General features: G+C 52.5%; 2 protein-coding genes across 3 annotated transcripts; one reads left to right on the forward strand and one right to left on the reverse strand.

Annotated features, from left to right (window-relative positions):
* Positions 1-719: 719 nt before the first annotated feature.
* Ppp1ca (protein phosphatase 1 catalytic subunit alpha) lies at positions 720-3,900 on the forward strand. Its single transcript, XM_021191628.2, has 6 exons — positions 720-857; positions 1,329-1,460; positions 1,606-1,836; positions 2,350-2,454; positions 3,006-3,229; positions 3,318-3,900. Exons 1-6 carry the CDS (start codon positions 803-805, stop codon positions 3,561-3,563), a joined length of 993 nt encoding a protein of 330 aa, XP_021047287.1. The 5' UTR covers positions 720-802; the 3' UTR covers positions 3,564-3,900.
* On the reverse strand, positions 3,676-10,207 carry Rad9a (RAD9 checkpoint clamp component A). Of its 2 annotated transcripts, XM_021191611.1 has the most exons (11): positions 10,054-10,207; positions 9,900-9,970; positions 9,340-9,468; positions 8,878-8,992; positions 8,685-8,784; positions 6,146-6,255; positions 5,943-6,052; positions 5,805-5,869; positions 5,578-5,715; positions 4,643-4,850; positions 3,676-4,556 (listed from the first exon to the last, which is right to left on the reverse strand). In XM_021191611.1, exons 1-11 carry the CDS (start codon positions 10,085-10,087, stop codon positions 4,461-4,463), a joined length of 1,176 nt encoding a protein of 391 aa, XP_021047270.1. In that variant the 5' UTR covers positions 10,088-10,207; the 3' UTR covers positions 3,676-4,460. The 2 variants fall into 2 exon arrangements, with proteins under 2 accessions (XP_021047270.1, XP_029392867.1); XM_029537007.1 differs by lacking the exons at positions 9,900-9,970; positions 10,054-10,207 and having other exon boundaries at positions 3,918-4,556; positions 8,878-9,041; positions 9,340-9,389.
* Between the last annotated feature and the right edge of the window lie 10,192 nt (positions 10,208-20,399).

Below are 20,399 nucleotides of genomic sequence, written 5' to 3' on the forward strand. Positions count from 1 at the left end.
CCTGCCTCTGCCTCCCAAGTGCTGGGATTAAAGGCGTGCACCACCACGCCCGGCTTAATGTTTTACTGTTTAAAAATAATACCTTTACCCCCTTTCTTTCTTTTCCTTACAGAGCTGGAGCTGAAACCTCAGGTCTTGCACATGCTAGACACTCCACGAAGGACTTACAACATGAACAAGATACAACAGTATTACATCACTTATGGAAAAAAAAAAATAGACGTAGCAGGCACCAAGGCACGGACCAAAATACTGCTTAGAGTTCAGTAGCAGGTGTTCATGGGTCTGGCCATAAAGACGGAGATGAATGTGAGGCTCTGGAGGTCTGGAGCCCACTCAGTATCATTGAGCCTTAGTTTCTTTTTCTGAACTTCGAGGAATTACTTTAGTGCTTGAGAAGTCAGCGATTAACATGCACATACCACAATCCCACGCAGAGCTGGGGTGGGAAGAGACTTGGAAAGAGAAAAACAATTTCTACAGTACTTCCGGCCCTAACTCATCTGAACGCAGTAGGGCGACTCCTCTAGGGTGGAGCCGACCCAACCCCGCCCACCACCCCTGCCAGGCCCCGCCCGGCAGCCCGAGGCCCTCCCGGGCTGCGGTGCTTCCCGTCCAGGGGAGGCGCTAGAGAGCGGGGAACTACGGACGCGGCAGGGCGGGGCGGTCGACCGAAGAGGAGGGGCGGCGGGCCGGGGGCGGGCTGGGGAGGGCGGAAGGAGAGCCAGGCCGGAAGGAGGCTGCAAGAGGGCGGGAGGCAGGAGAGGGCCCGGAGCTGGTGGGCCGGAGCGGCGGCGCCGCCATGTCCGACAGCGAGAAGCTCAACCTGGACTCCATCATCGGGCGCCTGCTGGAAGGTGGGCAAGGGTAGGGAAGGTGCGCTCGCGCCGAGCCCCGGCCCCTCGCCGTCCGGAAGTGGCGCGCGGGCGGGCCCGCCGCTCCCGGGGGCTAGCGTCGCTTGGGCGGGGACAGGCCGTGAGGATCCATGGCCACGGCAGCCCCCCCCCCTCCCTGCGCCTGGGCTTTGGAGCGCTCTCCGAGGCCGGGGGCGCACGAGTGACCCAGACTCAGGGTGAGACTCCTGCGAAGCTAGCTGGGAAGGGGTCCCGAAGCGAGGAAGCTTCGGTTGACAGGCTGCTGAGCACAGGCGTCTCTCTGGAGGCCCTACGGGTGGCTAAGGGGTCGGATCTTGCCTTTGAAGGCCTGACGCAAAGGTGTTTTTTTTGGGGGGGGGCTCACTTGCAACAGTTGCCCCTGTTAGGGGGGCATGACACCTACTCTCATCCGGTCTGCGAGGTCAGGGTCCCAAGACCCTATTCCATACCCAGTGCAGGGCTCACGGCCTGGAAAGAATGTGCAGCTGACAGAGAACGAGATCCGTGGTCTGTGCCTCAAATCCCGGGAGATTTTCCTGAGCCAGCCTATTCTTCTGGAGCTTGAGGCGCCTCTCAAGATCTGTGGTAAGCTCTTGCTCAGAACCCTTTTGCTTCCTGAAAATAGCCCCTACTCCTGCCCCATTACCCGTGTTTTTCCACCCTTTAGCCCATTGCTGGCCCTGGGGTCAAGTTTACATCTTGCACCTACCTAGTTTTCTCTGATTCCCAGGTGACATCCATGGCCAGTACTATGACCTTCTACGGCTGTTTGAGTATGGTGGCTTCCCTCCAGAGAGCAACTACCTCTTCTTGGGGGATTATGTAGATCGGGGCAAGCAGTCTTTGGAGACCATCTGCCTGTTGCTGGCCTATAAGATCAAATACCCGGAGAATTTCTTTCTACTTCGTGGGAACCATGAGTGTGCCAGCATCAACCGCATCTATGGCTTCTATGATGAATGTGAGTGCTTTGAATGTTGCTGGTTGCCCAGAACTACATCCCTGCTCTCATGGGCCCCCTACATTGGTCTAGTGCCAGAAGACCCCTGATCATGAGCCCTGTAGGGCCCCGACAACATGCTGCCTGTCTGTCGTCCATGGCGCTCAAGAGGGGCCTTGGATGTACATGCAGGGCTGCCCGTTTGCTAAAGCTTCCCCCACAGTCCTGCCTAATGACACTCCCTTCTAGTATGTTCCTTACTAAGCATTTAGGATGCCTGTATGAATAAAACAGACCCACTCTTGGTTTGGCCTCATATATGGGACCAAGAGTGGGTACCACCATCAAGGTTGGGCCAGATGAGTTCAGGTTCTTGTGGACACAAGTGTTAGAATTCTGGAAGGTAGATGAGGGTAGAGCAAAGAATGTAAGCTTCCCTTGCCTTTCAGTCTTTTCTCCCAGCTTTGTCCCTAGAAACCTAGACAGGGTTGGGGGGGAGGGGGTCTTCCCTATGAGCCACTTCCTTTTGTGCAGGCAAGAGAAGATACAACATCAAGCTGTGGAAGACGTTCACTGACTGCTTCAACTGCCTGCCCATTGCAGCCATTGTGGATGAGAAGATCTTCTGCTGCCATGGGGGTGAGAGTGATTGTGGGTCTGTGCTTAGGTTCTTGGGCCACATCCTTAGGGGCCTTGGAAAGTTGTTAACAGAACTCTCAGTTCCCTGGAATAGCTCTCCTTGAATCTCATCTTGGATATCACTTATTATAGGAGATTACCCACACCTGTTTGTTTTTGAGACAGGCTTTCTCTATGTAAAACCCTGAGTATCCTGGAACTCACTTTGTAGACCAGGCTGGCCTTGAACTCACAAGAGTTCCTGCCTGTCTCTGACTCCCAAGTGATGGGATTAAAGGCCTGCTCCACCCACCAGTTTGGTTGCACTCTTTCCTGTTGTGGCATGAGGCATCCTGTAGGCAGCTCCTTCCCCCCATGGAGGTCTGCTATCTGCACTTCTAAGTGGTGGTGCCATACAAAGTGAATTCCGGGACAGCCAAGGCCACATAAATGGGGTACTGGATTCTGTGTTCCTGGTGGTAGGGACAGTGGAGCTGACCCCCTGAGCTTCTAGATGCGGGGCACTTCTTGCTTTTGGTTTAAGAACACTGTTCCCACCCCACTACCCTCAGGCCTGTCTCCAGACTTGCAATCCATGGAGCAGATTAGGCGTATCATGCGGCCCACAGACGTGCCTGACCAGGGCCTGCTGTGTGATCTCCTGTGGTCTGACCCTGACAAGGATGTTCAGGGCTGGGGCGAGAATGACCGTGGCGTGTCCTTTACCTTTGGGGCGGAGGTGGTAGCCAAGTTCCTGCACAAGCATGATCTGGACCTCATCTGCAGAGCGCATCAGGTGGGCTAGTGGGCTGGGGCAGGCTTGGGGGTGGCGGGGATGGCCAGCTGCCTAACTTACAGACCAAACCGTCCCTGCCCTGGCTCAGGTCGTAGAAGATGGCTACGAGTTCTTTGCCAAGAGACAGTTGGTGACACTGTTCTCAGCTCCCAACTACTGTGGAGAGTTTGACAACGCTGGTGCCATGATGAGTGTGGACGAGACCCTCATGTGCTCCTTCCAGATCCTCAAGCCCGCTGATAAGAATAAGGGCAAGTATGGGCAGTTCAGCGGCCTGAACCCCGGAGGCCGGCCCATCACCCCACCCCGCAATTCTGCCAAAGCCAAGAAGTAGCCTCCATGTGCTGCCCTTCTGCCCCAGATGACGGATCGTTTGTTTGTACAGAAATCATGCTGCCATGGGTCACACTGGCCTCTCAGGCCCACCCGTCATGGGGAACACAGCGTTAAGTGTCTTTCCTTTATTTTTTAAAGAATCAACAGCAGCATCTAATCCCCCAGGGCTCCCTCCCACCAGCACCTGTGGTGGCTGCAAGTGGAATCCTGGGGCCAAGGCTGCAGCTCAGGGCAATGGCAGACCAGATTGTGGGTCTCCAGCCTTGCATGGCTGGCAGCCAGATCCTGGGGCAACCCATCTGGTCTCTTGAATAAAGGTCAAAGCTGGATTCTCACCATGGCCTCTGTCTCTCTTGTCCCAGCAGTTCTTTGGTACAAAGCCACCTAGGAGGGCAGGCTGAGCGACTGAACATGGGCCCAGCCAGGGCAACACCAGTGACACAATCAGGTCCAGAGGCTATTAGGATTCTAGGCCAAGGCCCAAGTGTTAGGAAAGAGAAACAGTTCCTTTGGACCACAGAAGGGTCTGGTGGGAGTTCATGTTTGGCAGAGGGTATTCAACACTGATCTGTTTTAGAGTCAGGAGAGCCTGAGGAAGCTGAGTTTCTGGCTTTGGCCAGAATTCGTACTATAGAGCCTCAAAGTAAGTAAGAGGTGAAGGGTCTGTCAGGTGACAGGTGGGCACCACAAAGAGACATGATTGGTACAGGCTGGATAAATATAGACCACAGACCGAACATGGCTCCGAGGAAGCTCTGCAGCAGACAGCCAAGTGGGGCCTTGGGTAGGCCCCACTTTTTCCCATGTCCATCCCTAGGGACTGATGCCCAACTCTGCCAGTGGCTGGGCCTGCTTCTAGTCCGTGAGCCTTTGAACAGACTTTAGTTTCTCAAATTCATCCTTCACCATCACTGTCTTCAGCCAGCACAGGGTTGGGACCCTGGGGGGAGTGTACAGGGGCCAGGATGGAGCCAAAGAAAAGTGAACGAAACTGGAAAGAGAACAGAGAAAGCCCAGTTAGTCTTGGAAGCTGCTTCCTTCCTTCCCTCAGCTCCTATCCCAACATCCAGCTTTTACCTTCTTGGGTGGGGGAGTCCCAGGCACTGTACTGGGCTCAGCTTCCTCCTCTTCCTCCTCTGAGGTGGCAAGGTCACGGGAGGCCAGGGAGACAGGTGGGAGGGATGTGGAAGGCTGTGCCCCGGAGCCCTCATTGCCTACGGTGGTTTCCATGGCAATCATGTAACCGTCGATGTCATCACTGGTAAAGTCATCTAAGTGGGGTGTGCTGTAGGCAGAGATATTATCAACAAGGTACAGAGAGAAAAGAGGGACACAGAGGCGAACCCCACTTCGGAGGGCTCTGAGAGGGGCTTGTGGCCTCAAGACTGCTGGTGAGCTTTTGATTTTATTACTTCCTGATTTGGCTGGGAGGCTAGGATGCAGGGGTTAAGTGGGAGCTTCCTGGAGGGGGTGGAACTGGAACCCCTTTGATCAGAGTTCAGGTAGGGGCCTGAGGGAGGAGCCTGGGGCCAATTTAGCTCAGCTGGGGCAGGAAAGCAACAAGTCCTGTGAACAGGGCCACGTGGGGCCCAACCCCTCACCTTCCCAAGGGACCAGAGCTGGAGAGTACAAGAGCCCAGGGATATGCTGGGCCGAGAGCCAGACCAAACTTCCTCTGCTTCTACTACACGAGCCCAGCCTCCCAACCCACCTGCCCTCGCAGCCACCTGCTTCCCCTGCACCAGGCAGCCCCTGCCTCCCAGCAGCTCTTTCTCTCCTAGTCTGGAAAGAGGCTCAGAGGGGAGGCCTCAGCCAGAGAAGGAAGCCAGCAGGACCTTGGGGATGCCTCTATGGATGGGAGGGGCCTCAGTACAGCTGACCATTAAGGCTGGAAGCCCTGTTGAGGCTTGGCCTGACAGGAAGTATGTATGGGGGAGGTGCAGAAGCTAGAAGTAGCAAGCTCAACCTGAGTGTGCAGAAATGGAGGGAGTTCAAGGAAGTGAGCCCCTTACCTGTGTGCCTGCTTCTGAGGCACTGGCTGGTGGGGCTTTGGGGAACATGGGTCCTGGGAACATGAGTCCTGCTCTAAGAGTGTGGCCAAGACAAAGTGGGCATCCAGCAAGGAATCCTCAATGGTAAAGATGACTGGCCTGGGTGACAAAAGGGGTTAAGCTAGGCTATTCTGCTCTGGGCATCCCAGAGCCCTACCTCCCCCCCCAGTCTAAAAGCCTGGAGTTACCTGCCTGCAACGTCGAAGTGGATAGTAAGAGGCAAATTCGCTGACTCTGCAAAGCTCAGGAGCCCCTGGGATGGAAGAAGCAGGTAGTGAGGGCCCATGTTTGGTTCAGAGACCAGGGGACAACCATTGCAAACTCACCCGAAATTCCTTGAGGCAGAAGGTGACAGCTGTCCCTTCTGGGGCGTGCAGCTGCTGGAAGTCCTCCTCCCCGATGCTGGTCTCAGTCACCATGGCTTTGCTGGGGCTATCTATGTGGCAGGCACAAGAGGAGTTAAAGTCCTGGACCCCAGGCTTCACTCCTAGCTCTTGTTCCCTCCTGGGACAGGTCTAAACTCCCTCACCTGCCTCCTCTTCCTGGTAGCTGCGTAGGATGACCCGTCTGCCACGGCCAATGCCCAGCGTCACCTCAGTCAATGCAAGGGGAAAGGACAGAACAGCCTCTGCCAGAACCCTGTGTCAAGGACAAACAGATGCACATGAAACGCTTTGTCCATGTCTTACATGTTACTTGCCTGGTCAGAAGCTTAAGGCAATGGAAGCCCAGACACAGCAGAGGACAGGCTGGGGACAAAGGGCAGCACTAGCTGAGCACAGCAGTGGGGGAGGGAAGCTGGCTAAAGGAGGACACGGCTGTTGGTCCCAGCTACTTTTTGGGGGATGGGATGGAGGTTGTTCTTTATATGTAGCCCTAGCTGACTTCAAACTTAACTTTAAAAAAAAATTTAGCCGGTCGTGGTGGCGCACACCTTTAATCCTAGCACTTGGAAGGCAGAGGCAGGTGGATTTCTGAGTTCGAGGCCAGCCTGGTCTACAGAGTGAGTTCCAGGACAGCCAGGGCTATACGGAGAAACCCTGTCTCGACCAGGCTGGCCTCGAACTCAGAAATCTGCCTGTCACTGCCTCCCAAGTGCTGGGATGAAAGGTGTGCACCACCACTCACGGCCGGACTCTTAACTCTTAGAGAGCTAGGATCACAGGTGTGCACTCCCCAAGCCAGCTGCTGAACCCAGGGGTTTAGCAACGCCCTGGGTAAAACAGCAATACCCTGCACCCACACACAGAAATGGAACAGGGGATAGTTTGGGTTGTTTTTTTGAGACAGGGTCTGGCTTGGACTGGCCTTGAACTCAGAGATCTGCCTACCTCTTCTTCCCAAGATCTGGGATTAAAGGTGTGGACCACCAAGCCAGGTCTTGGCTTCCACCTCTAAGGATATATATTGCTGAACATTTACAGAAAAGTAATTTCTAGCTTTGCCTCAAGACTTTGGGTTCCGTCCCTAGCATGGGGTAGAGGGAGGGCAGCTGGCATCTATATTTGAATTTTTAAAAATTATTTTGTGTGGGCATGTGTGCTGTGGAGAGAATTGCAGTTGCAGTGCCTTGGTGCACATGTGGAGATTGAGAACAGCCCACTGGGTCCATTCTTCCATCATGTAGGTTCTGAGGATTTAAAACCTAACAACTCAACTGGGCAGGCTTAAAGCAACGGCCTTAACTGCTGAGCCACACTGACTTCTGTATTTGAAACTGTGTGTGAGAAGGAGAAGCAGTTAGGGCGGGGATTAGCTCAGGGATACAGAGTACCTAGCAAATGCAGGGTCCCGGGCTCTACTGCCAGGATTTATGGGGGAAAAAAAAAGAAAGAAAGAAATAGCCCCTCCAAAAAGGAACTCTTATCACTATTAACAGACCCTGCCTGGGGAAGCTGACTTTGGGACCTGAAGGGACTTTCATTCTCTCTGAGAAATGAATGGGACCTTGGGCTACTTGGATGCAAAAGGTGTCCAGCACAGGCAGGGGAGAGTCCTCTGCATCCTGGGCTTATCTTGAGTGACCTTAGTCTCTGCTGGAAGCACATTCCCCTTGCCATGCCATGTCTAGATGCTGACTGGTGGGCTGTGCAGCAGCCCTCCTGGATTCTAGCGTCCTTGCCCAGGTTCTTCTTTTGGCCCAAAGTCTAGAGCCCTGGCAATTAGCAAGAAGCCACCAGAAGGGGGATACTACCAGAAGAATGAGAGGTCAGAGGGCTTTGAACTCTATAACACAGGGTCAAGGACAGGCCTTCAGGGCTTTTCAGGTCATAAAGAGATCTACAGGCAGGTCATAGGCTCTCTAGAAAAGCAGTTGGAGCCCGCCTCTGGGATACAGATGGCAGGACCCCACAGTCAGTGGAAATGGGGGAGTCAGCAGCCTCTGCTTTTGAAGAGCAAGGTAAGGGCCCAAATATGTGCTGGGCTGGTGGCCTTGACACAAAATCCCCAAGTCCCCGTCCCTCCAGCCCCCAAAGACAAAGGTGCTTTTGTGTTATGTGTGAACTGTGGACGTGCAAGGGCAGAAGCCAGAAGATGTGCTCAGTCTCAGTGATGCTGCCTCTCAGGGCTGTCCATCTGGGGGGTTGGTTTTGTCCCCCCCTCCGCCTTTTTTTTTTTTTTTTTTTAAGACAGGGTTTCTCTGTGTAGCCCTGCCTGTCCTGGAACTTGCTCTGTAGACCAGGTTAGCCTCACAGAAATCCGCCTGCCTCTGCCTCCTAAGTGCTGGGATTAAAGGCGTGCGCCACCACCACCACCCAATTGATACACATTTTTTATATAAGTGGGACTCAAAACCAGGCCTTCATGCTTGCACATCAGCCACCTTACCGAGTTTCCTCGCCAGCACACGCACCGTTTTTGAGGAAGAGTCTCATTGCTATCCAGAAACTCACTGGCCTTCCCAGGGACATTTCCTAGAAACTTGTGATCCTCCCACCTCAATCTGAGAACTGCTAAGATGACAGGCATAGGCTGGCCAGGCCCGCTGAAAATGGAGCAGTCCTAGAATAACATCAAAGCCCCAAAGGTGGGAGAGACTCAGGCGAAGTTTGAAGCGGGGTGCTTACCGTGCTGGGGTACGCAGTAAGTGAGGGCATGAGGCTGGGTCGAAGACAGCCTGCAGGGACTCACAGTCCTGGAAGGAGAGGTTGTGTGTCTTCCTGACCCCTGGATAAGGGAAATTGTCTCAGGTCTTGGCAACTTCCACTGCCACTGTCCCCACACCCACAGAGGAACTCTTAGGGCCGGCCACTTGCTCACCATACTTGCAGTGGAGCTGGACCACCAGGTGGCTATGGCTGCCACTGAGGGAAATGCAGCACTTCTCCACAGTCTTCTCCACCATTGCCAGAGAGCGGAAGACAGACAGGAAGGACTGGGCAGGGTAGGACATCAGCCTGGCACGCTGCTTCCATGGACCAGCTCTACATCCCATGTAGGCCCTGGTCCATCACTGGCCCCACAAAGCTGTGGTGTCTGCACACTTCCATGCTGCCTTGCCCATGCTGTCCCCTTTGCTGGAAGGGCTACTAACCTTTTCTTGACCAACCTGAATGTCACCACCCTCTCCACAGCTCTTAGATAGCCCTCTAGGGTCTAAACATCCTTACTTCACTGCATTTTGCATGGAATAGCTCCCATATGAGACTAACTACCTAGTCATCATTTACTCAGTACCTGGCACAGAGGCACAGCTGTGGAGCTGCTTCAGGTGCCCCTTACCTTCATCGGGATCTTACAGCGCAGCAGGTCCTGACCAGGGGAAGCCGCCTGGTACTGCTGGAAGAAGAGTGGTGCAAAAAGGAAGCAGGCATAGGCAGAACGGGACGAGTTCACAGTCCGTAGTGAGAGCTGAGACACAAAAAGCAGGCGAAACATAGTCAGACGCAATGGCAGCCCCCCCCCCCCAATAGCCTGCTTTTTCATTCTGCGGCACTTCTCTTCCATCACTACGGAAACTCCCTTTCCCTTTCTGTGTAGCAAGACCTTCTGCATGTACACCTCCCAGTCTTCCGCGGCCCAGGGTCTACCATGCTTGCTTTTCCCTTAAGTTACGTTAGCCCCACCTTGCTTGCCACTAGGCGTTCTAGGAAGAGCAAGTGCCCTCTGGACACACATGCAGCCTCACAAGACAGGGCCCAAGCTGATGTCCGAACAACTCAAGAGATAATAAACTGTGCCGAAATATCTGTCCACCATCCCTGTAAGGCCGTGTGAACACCAAGCCTAGGCTCCCCATTCACCATTGAATTCGCCCCCATCCCTGCGTCCCAGTCCCTTACCCCGTCCTTCAAGGGTTCCAGATAGAGCTCGTCCCCGATTCGGGATAGCGAATGGACAGCCTTGCCCAGCACTGCGGGGAGGAGAACAGAAAGTGGTTAGGGGGACTCCTAGGGCTTGCTCACGTGGTCCGCTGCAAGGTAGGTCCAAACTTACCCTTCACGTTGCCCCCGGTGATCAGGCACTTCATGGTACATAAGTACTAAAGTCGAGCTTGTTTTGCACACGAACCGGGACGGGATAGGGCATATAATGGGTCCCAGCAGCTACTACGAATGCCTAAAGTTACCTTCCCGCGCACCTTCCCCTCCCCGCTGCCGGCCTGGCCTCCGCTTCCTTATTGGTCCACCCGGGGTTTCTCCGTCACGTGAGAAAAACGTTCCTAGGGCTCGGTGTCACGTGATCTAGTCGGGTCCTTGGGTGTGGCCTGGATCATGTGACTGCGGAGGGCGAGCTCCTGCGTCCTTCCTCAGGTCTAGTTCTCCCACCCGAGCCCGAGCCCTGCACACCCTGCAGAGCTCTGCAGCTCTTCTGGGCGCCACTGGGCATACGTTGTGAAGGGCACATTAGATGGAGTAGCGAGGTGTCTGCACCAAGGATCGAGCTCTGGACCAGAGCCCTGACGTGGAAAGTGTAGACCCTTCCGGGTCGCTAACTTTAGTGTGTGGGGTTACAGGGTCAAATCAAGATAGTCCGCGCTCAATCTGGGCTGGGGATTCTGTTGTGGCAGCAACCACCAGCTCCCCTCAAAAAATTAACGTAACTCGCTTCAAGAGCGATGAGAAGGGGCTGTTCATTCTGGTTTCAGGATTCTTCACTGACCTTCATAAATACACGGAAAGATCAGAAGGTTCTGGGACAGAAAAGGGTAAAAGGATGGGCTTGTAAGAAGGAGGGGCAGAAGCACAGTGGGGGTAGGCGAATATGGGTGAATGGGGTGTCCCGAGCCTTGCGCGGGGTAGCGGGGGTAGCGGGTGGGAGTCAGAGCTGAAGGGGTGAACTGGGAAGCCCTGGGAAGGCTTAAGCATCACACGTGGTTTGGTTTGTGTACATTTTCCCAGTTACCCAGTGTGAAAGGATGAAGGTTTTCAGCCGGGATGATTCACCTTGTTCTAGGAGGTAGTTCAAATGCCTAGAGCAACCCTTGCCCGTTCCCCCTGCAGGTCTGTGGGTAATGGGGAGGCTGTGTTTGTTACCTAGCCTCTCTTGTTTTCTAGGCTCCTCTCCCTCTCTATGTGCTTCTTTCTTAGAGCCTCCGGGGAGGAGGATTCCCTTTCCACATCCAAGGCAACCCGCATACAACGCAGAGGTGTCCAGTTCTTTGTTAGACTAGGACTTAGCAGTTACCACCATCCTCTCCTCACTTGCCCAGTTCTTCGGTAGATTCTGGCTGCTTCATTTCCCAAACAGATGGCCAAGTGGCCCTCCTTGCGTCTCCACTGACCCCCTTTCACTGTCCAGACGCAGTCCTCAGTGATCTGCCCCACCAGTGGGCTTAACTCTTCTGGCCAAAGTCCAGTCTCTTGATCTGGAACTTTGAGGATCCAGGTCCCACATAGGTCTTCACTGTCTCCTACTCCACATGATCACCTCTCTCCATAGCCCTGCCAGGCCCTTAGCTGCCACTCTGTCTGCTTCCAAGGCTGTGGCCTGCTTCTCCCATGCTGGCTTCTCTTCCTGGGCTCAACAGCAAAGGTTCCCTCAGCAGAGAAAACCCTAGGCTTTGAGCCATGGTGCATCTCAGTTTCCTCTGTGTTTAATATTTGTGCTCCCTGCTGTTGTGGACGCTGCAAGTGGGCAGGAACTGCTTGTTTTATTTGTTGCTCTGTCTGTGTACTTTCCACCCAGCCTAGGATCAATAAATAGGTGTTGAGCTATGGTATAGTGGCTCATGCCTATAATCCTAGCACAAGCAACTCGAGAACTTGAGAGGCCAGCCTGGGCTACATAGCAAGACCCTGTCTCAAAAAATAGGAAAAGGAGCCAGGCATGATGGCACACGCCTTTAATCCCAGCACTCAGGAGGTAGAGGCAGGTGGATTTCTGAGTTCGAGGCCAGCGTGGTCTACAGAGTGAGTTCCAGGACAGCCAGGGGTACACAGAGAAACCCTGTCTCGGAAAAAGAAAGAAAGAAAGAAAGAAAGAAAGAAAGAAAGAAAGAAAGAAAGAAAGAAAGAAAGAAAGAAAGAGAAAAAAAGAAAAGGAGGGTCTAGAGAGATGGCTTAGTGGTTAAGAGCACCGGCTGCTCTTCCAGAGGCCCCGAGTTCAATTCTCAGCAACCACATGGTGATCTGATGCCCTCTTCTGGCATGCAGGTGTACAGATAGAGCACCCATATAAATAAAATAAATACATCTTTTTAAAAAGAAAGAAAGAAAGAAAAGAACAAAGTTAAGTATGTGGCACAGTTAAGCCAGGCTGTTCCACCCTCCACCTCTGCCCACAGCGCCCCCTCTCCTGGTAACTCTGCTCTCCCATACTTAGCCCATGGTCGCACAGGTTTGTAATCTCAGGTTCTCGGAGGACTGAGGTGGAAAGATTGAAAATTCAAGGCCTATTGAGATGACAGAGAAAGTTCAAGGTGAGCCAGGCCGGTGGGGAATAGGGCATAAGCTAAGCTGCTTCTGTGCAAGCCTGAGGACAGGAGCTCTACAGCCAGAAGCTGGCAGCGGCAGGGAAAGAGCCCTGAAAGATGCCCACTGACTTCCACAAGTACTCCACGAAAGGGCTGCCAATCACACACACACTAATAATAGATGAAAGAAAAAAAATAAAGGGCTGGGCTGGTGAGATGGCTCAGTGGTTAAGAGCACTGATTGCTCTTCCAGAAGTCACAAGTTCAAATCCCAGCAACCACATGGTGGCTCACAACTATCCGTAATGAGAAACAAATAATAATTTTAAAAATGGGGGGGGGGGCTGGAATGTATCTCTGAGTAGAACACATGTCTAACATTCAAAAGCCCTGGGTTAAACCAGGCCTGGTGGGGCACTAATTTAATCCCAGGAGAGGCAGTGGGACCTACAGAGTGAGTTCCTGGGCAGCCAAAGCTACACAGAGAAACGCTGTCTCAAAAACAAGCAAACAAATAAAACAAGCAAATCTTCAGAGCTTCCTGTTTCTTCTTCTCAAGATATCCTCCCACCCTACCCAGGACTGGGTGAGATCTTAAAACATTCTCCACTTCCTCCCCTGTCCCCTGCCTGAGCAGCCAGGCTATCTCAACAGGAGACAGAAGGCGAGGCTCCCTGGAAGCAAAAGAGAAGGCTGTTGACTGACCTGTTTCTGTCCCTGACATACTGGGTGTTAAGATGCTGTCCTAGTGTATATGAGGTCATATACACTAGGAGAAGGAGAGAGGATACTTTAGAGCGATCACCCTCCTGTTTTCCTGCTCAATGCCAGAAACCTGTAGTACACTGGACTGGGGAAGGAGAAAGAACAGGATGCTCACCCAGACCCCTCCAACCTGACCCTTAAGATCCTGAAGGACTTCCCTGGGGTGTAATCCTCTCAGACAAACTCTTCTAGGGTCTGTTCCCCTTCCCATTCCTGGGTTGTGAGTCTAGTAGGGAGCTTTCCAATCTACCACTCTGTCTTGCAGTTAGCACATCCAGTCATGCAAGTTTACCCAAGAAGCTCAGTAAGGGGGAGGGAGCTGGGACCCATGGGACACTATTATGTTGAGTGGGGGATGGATCACACAAAGAGGGCCTGGGTCCATCCTGAGAGGAGAGCAAAGTGTGAGTCCAGCTCTGCACAGGTGGCTTGGAGCAAGCCAAGGCCCTTCTGCACCTCCATTTCTCCCTCAAATGCAGTTGCAAGAGATGATGAGATGACCCCTTAGGATTCAACCCCCAAACTTATGGTATTCACCTTACCCCATGTTGGAGGCAGCTTCCTACAAGGGTTCTTCTGTGTAAATGCAAGTGTATCTGAGATGGTGATGAAGGGTGGCTGCCACTGCAAACCCTCAGAAGCATCCTTTTTCCAGGACCCAATCCTTTCTAGAACCACTTCTCCCCGGCTGGTTAGGGCCGAATCACATCACGGGGAGTCAAAGCTGGGACTTAGTGCTCAGCCATCCACTGCATCAATACATACAACACACACTGGGTGCAATTTTCCAAGTTTGGGACAGAGGCAAGATAAAGCTCCATGATCTCCAAGTACAGTGTGTGGTGCTACAGGGAGAAGGACAGAAGGATGCTGGGAGAGGAGAGGAATGCTGGGAGAAGAGAGCCTCCTGTAGAACAGCATGTCCAGGTTGGGCATTTACCTGAAGACCTGAGGGAGGGAGCTGCAAAGTGAGAGAGCCACGGCTCTGGGGCTGGGCTGGGAGGGTCACACAGGGACTACAACGTGAGACAGCTGACAAAGAACAAGGGCTCACCACAGTCAGTGTGAAGCTGACCTTGGGGAAAGGCAGGGATCTGTGGCTCTGGGTATATGCTGTCACGCAGACTTACCAGGAGGGCTGTGTCACTTCGTGGTGTGTGACACAGGTGGGGTAACTGGAGTAAATAACAGCAGTGCAGATGGGTTTGGAGAGTTGGGGCTCACCTGGGTTTGTCTCGATATAGGCTGTAGATACGGCATTTGTGTGCTTACTCTGGGGTAACCAAGTAGACATGGCAGCTCTGAGCTGTTGGGGCACTAGCTGTTGGCCTGCCTGTGATGCACGTGTAGCACACCAGGTGCTGCCAGCCCCCACTGCCAAGCCCTGCCCAGGGTTTCTTGTTACCTGGCATCTGTCCCATCAATCAGAACAATGTTTGGCACGTTCCAGTAGTTTGAGGAATCTATGCTGAATAAGTGAAGAGCAAAGACTCAGAGCCTTTGCAAGACTTGAATTCTGGCTCCATCACAAGTTGTGTGAAAATGGGCATTAGGCTGGTGTTTTTTTTTCTTCTTAGAGACAGGGTTTCTCTGTATATCCCTGGCTGTCCTGGAACTCAATCTGTAGACCAGTTTGGTCTCGAACTCAGAAATCCTCTGCCTCCCAAATGCTGGGATTAAAGGCGTGTGCCACCACTCCCGGCTAGGCTGGTGCTCTTAAAATCTGAATTTTCTTTTTTGTTTTGTTTTGTTTTTGTTTTTGTTTTTTTCGAGACAGGGTTTCTCTGTATAGCCCTGGCTGTCCTGGAGCTCACTCTGTAGACCAGGCTGGCCTCGAACTCAGAAATCCGCCTGTCTCTGCCTCCCGAGTGCTGGGATTAAAGGCGTGCACCACCATGCCCGGCTTAAAATCTGAATTTTCTAATGTATAGACTGGAGGTACTCAGGGTCACTCCTTTGATAAGCTACTGTGAACATTTATTTAGTCCATGTGTACAAAGCTCTTTTAATCTGCTATTGCAATGATGGTATCCTATCTACTCAACCTGTGTCCACCCTTACTGTAGCCCAAGGATCAGAGAGGGCAGTAGAGCAGGCTATCAGATCAGTCCAGGATGAAGGGGTCCTGGAGGAAAGTCTCCCCAGCAAAAGGCATAGAGAGAGGCATGGAGCCCACAGGCTGGATAACCTTCTGTGACTGTTTCTGGGACAGAAGGAACAATCAGCCCTGGAGAGCAGCTAAGAAAGCAAGCTGCTGCTGCTTTGAGCCACTATGGTCCTTCCATTCTGGACTTTCGCTAATTCTTAGCCTCCAGAGCAGGCAGAATGGTCGTGCTTATGTCTCTCAGAGTCTCCTGGAAGTGCCCAGGAGATAAATACATGGCCACATTCTAGACACACAGTCACGATGCACACATGAAGGACCAGGTCTTTTCAGTCTGCAGGGCTGGAGGTAGAGGGAAGATGGAATGGAATTTTTCAAACCCACAGGGGGATGGAAAGGGGGAAGCTCAGCTTGTTCACCAAAACCTGGCATGCTGGAGTTACAGGGCCCCCTTGGAGTGCAAGTGAGGTAAGTTTAGGACAAATCAAAGGCAGCATGTTTCACCCGGCAGGGGGGGACACCGATGGAACTCATTACCCCAAGATGTGGTCCCGGTTGGAAATATAAATAGCTTCACAAAAGGTTTAGATAAATCCATGGATGACAGCTCCATTCATGAGTTAGAAGGGAAAAGAGGCTGTTTGGGGGCCCCCTGGGTAGGCATCAGGGAGGCAACCTGACCTCCCTAAAGACCACCCCTTGGGTCTTGTTAAAGACAATACCATGGCCACAGGAATTCCAGAAGGTGACGCTGGAGTTTCTGTGGACCAGGGTATGGCCTGAGTACCCTGTCTCCTGAATGTCCCCTACACTTAACCAGCCACCACTGGGGAGACATGGACATCAACCAGCTCTAGGGAAAGCAGTTTGGCCAGGCTGTCCCCCTATGGGACCAGCAGAGGGAGACAGACACCACATCCAGTCCCAGATCCCAGGGCAAATTCAGGGTGGCTGGCCTGACCCTGGGTCAAGCATGCATCTGTGGGTACTAGTCTTGAGTCCTGTCTTATTTTAGGTCCCATAGGGGGAACAAGGCAAAAAAGGTGTCATTCCTAGGGCTTGCTCGTGGACATGAAGGTGCTTTCAGGGTACAGAGACAGAACTGGGAAGGACCACTGATTAAAAGCAGGGCTGCTTTAGAGCTAAGTTGCCTGCCTCTAGGATCTTAGCAAGTTGTGCAGTTTGTGCTTTGGATTCCCGTGTGGTAAGGTGGCACCTGCAATAGCACCTGCCTCAGGTGGGCTGTGTGAGATTGTCTGTGGGGAGTACATAAATATTTTTTTTTTTTTTTTTGCACTGCCAGGCAGGCAGTAGGCAGCAGCGATATGCATGGGTGGGAGACTAGAAGATTCTTGAATCTCCTTGGAGCTCTGCAATTTGCAAAGCTTTTACTTCATTGTTTCATGTGAGCCCCACCACAACTCTGAGGATTTTGTGAGGTGGAGAGGGTCACTTGTAGCTGGTGGGTCTGGGCCTCCACTCTACCCAGTGCAGAGGATAGAACTCAGAACCCTGCTTGTGCATGCTCAGCCACTGAACATCCCAGTCTGGAATTTCTTATAACAAAACCCCCTGATGCATCTGTCTAGAGTCCTTGTTGAGTCAGAGGTTGAGGAAAGGCTGGTTCCAGGCACCCTCGTCTGCGCTGAAGCATCATAGCAAGCTGCCCATATGTCTAGTCAGTATTAAAGTCACCTTTCCATGTGGCCTTGGAAGGCAGGCTGTGTCTAGGTCTACATTTGACAGTGAGGTATACACAGCAGCTGCTTCAGGAAGCCTTTGGGAGGTAACAGGACTGCACAGACATGGGTACCAGCTCCTCCCAGCTCTATACTTTTCCGTTGGTCTTGCAATTCTCTCTGACCAGTCACGGAGGTCTTCCTTGACCCCTCCAAGCCTTCCTATTCCCTCAGCCCCTATTTCATTATCACTGTTCTGTTCTGGGACAGGATCTCATAGCCCTGACTCACACAGTGCCTTTGCCTCCTCAGTGCTGGGATGGACTGTGTTCCTTCCTCATCATCGTTTTGTTATTGATTGTTTGTCTGCGGTGCTAGGGATCAAACTCAGGGCCTCATATATACCAGGGAAGCACTCTGCCGCTGATCTCCAACCCCAGGGTCAGTTCCTATTGTATTTATGCAGACACTCATAAATAGGAACCACAAGGTGCTACTATCATGTTACCACCATCCCTGTCTAGAAAAAAGAGGACACGAAGGAGTAGAGGGGACAGTGACTTGCCCAAGGCCACTTAGTAGAGGAGGAACATATTCTCTCCTCTGTCATTAAGCATCTTTATCGGTTCATCATTGACCCTTGGCCTGGACAGCATGGAGAGGCCTGAAAAGAGGATAGTGGGGAGAAGGGAGGGGAGAAGGCGGGAAGAGCCAGCAGTGACTCAGCAGGGCAGGATAAGGATCTCCCAGCCCAGGGAGAGGTAACCCCACTTCTCTGCCAGGGGAGACAGAGTCACAGAGCCTGCAGCATGGGTTGGCCAGGGCAATGGAACATCCTAGGAGAATGGCAAGGACAACTTCTGGCAGGCAAAGGAAAAGTCAAGCACCTGGGCACGGGTGTCTCTTCTGCTCCTGTTTCTGCCCACACCTGTCACCCAGACACCCTATGGATGACAGATAAAGCCATGGTGGGGCAGAGGGGAGACAGCGACAGAACCAAATTGCCAGTACAGGTGCGGCTCAGCCTCCATCCAGCTCCAAGGGGGGAAAAGGGTGGGGTGTCTTTTGGGGAGGCTTGAGCTGGGCCAGGTGTGGGTGGGGGAGCAAGGGCAGGGCAGGGAAGTTGCTGAGGTGAGAGGAGCCCTCTGCCCCTGGGGTTTCCGGCTGACATCAGGGCCAGCTCAGGGTGAGGCAGGGCCCTCTGGGCTGGAGTGTGTTGGAGAAAAAGGGAAAGTGCCAGCTCTCCCGTGCTCAGCCTCCTCCTCCTCCTCCTTCCCTCCTCTCACCACTACAGGGCTTTTTGGTAAACCCTGCAGAACACTTCCAAAGGGTTTCTGGGATTGGGTCCCTAAAGCCATCTAGGGAATGTCATTGTGACCAGTGAAGAAGGGAGCCCCTCCCTGTCTTGCTGCTTTGGTAGATGACTTCGAACCCCCACTTTAATGCTCATTGTGTGGATCCAAGCTCCCTACTAACAGAATCCAGAATCTAGTTGAGGTTTTCAGTGTTCTTAGGATCTGGCCTCTCTTGGACACAGGAGGGTGATGTTAAGGCACCTGGCCCAGATTACAGTGCCACATGTGGCAGAGGAGCCAGGATTCTACTACTCCAATACTAGAATTATCCGTAAATGTCTCAAGGAACACCTTGGTATCTTGAATGAGCCCCCCCCCCATGCCTATAGCCACAGACCTCATACTCCCTGGACTCAATAAAGTTTTGCAAACACAAAACTCAGCCTCTTCTCTGTGGATTCCTCTCAAGACAGTCCCCAGGCTGATACCTGCATGGTGTAGTCAAAGGGCCATAGTCCCTGAGGTCAGACAATGCTGGGTCCTCATCCCTGTTCTACCATGCAGTCTGGTGGGCTATGGTGCAGTGACTTCACCTGCTTCCTCCTCACTTAAGGAAAAGGACAGCATATGACTCATAGGGTTTCTGCAGAGGTAAGATGAAAGGGACCAAGATGGACCCAAAGAGGACTACTGCCGCTGAGGAAAGGGGGCTCGGTGGTTTGGTTTGTTTGTTTTTTGTTTTTTTGTTTTTTTTTTCGAGACAGGGTTTTTCTGTGTAGCCCTGGCTGTCCTGGAACTCACTCTGTAGACCAGGCTGGCCTCGAACTCAGAAATCTGCCTGCCTCTGCCTCCTGAGTGCTGGGATCAAAGGCGTGCACCATCATACCCGTCGGGAGCTTGGTGTTTTAAAAAGCTATGATAATCTTTAAGCCAAATAACCATCGAGAAGTCTTAGTAGATCTAAATTTCTGAGTTTGAAGACAGCCTGGTCTACAAAATGAGTTTCAGGACAGCCAGAGCTATACAGAGAAACCCTGTCTCAAAAAAACAAAACAAAACAAAACAAAACAAAACAAAAACAAGAACAGAACACACACACACAAAAGAACAGGAAAAAATAAAAAACAGGGGACAAAGAGGAGACTTGCTGGCCTGGGGGCTGAAGAATCACTCTTGCCTTCCCCACATATACCTGGGCCAGCCTCTGTCATTCCTCCCACAGCCCCTTAAGGCTCCTATGTTTTTTCTCAGTAACTGGCATGGAAGAGGCCCTCAGGAAAATGTCTAGTGACACATGAATTAAAAACAGTGTCTACGTTCGAGGTCAGCCTGGTCTACAAAGTGAGTTCCAAGACAGCCAGGACTACACAGAGAAACTGTCTCAAAAAACCAAAAAAAAAAAACAAAAAAAAAACCAGCCTCTACGCCCCCTGCGGACTGCCCAAGCCCTCCTGATCACCTGTCAGAGGAGACCAGATTCCGGATTAGAGGTTTTCCTAGTTCACGAATTGGGACCTCACTAGGCCAGGACCCCATCAATGCCAATATATCAAATATAGTATTTTGTGGTACCTAGAGATCTCTCTTCCATGACAGTTATAAAACAAAAGAGGATAGGGAGTGAGAGGGAAAGGAGAAAGGGGCTGGATTACAGTCAGTCCCTGAGCTAATGCCCAGTTACTTTTAGTCCTTCCCTGGAGGGCAGTTTGATTGCCAGCTCTGCCCCTCCCGTACCCATTGCATTTCTTGGGTCTACTTGTCATCTTCCAGTGGCCTGCTATCTGGAAGGTCAAAGGAGGTGGCAAGCTAGCATCCCAATCAAACATCAACTCACTGAATACTGGAAGGGGAGAACAGCATCGGTCAAACCTTCCTGTTCCTTGGCCAACTCAGGGACCCAGGTCCCTGAGTCCCAGCCTCACCCTCCACCCTGCCTGCTGCTGCTGGGAGCTGCGTGGCTGGTGCCCAATGGTCTCTCCCACTGTGGCTGAGTAATGGCATTTAATAAATATCCCCAAGCCGGGCAGTGGTGGGGCACACCTTTAATCCCAGAACTTGGGAGGCAGAGGCAGGTGGATTTCTGA

This window comes from Mus pahari, chromosome 1 (genome assembly GCF_900095145.1).
Source record: "Mus pahari chromosome 1, PAHARI_EIJ_v1.1, whole genome shotgun sequence".
NCBI classification, from domain to species: Eukaryota; Metazoa; Chordata; class Mammalia; order Rodentia; family Muridae; genus Mus; species Mus pahari.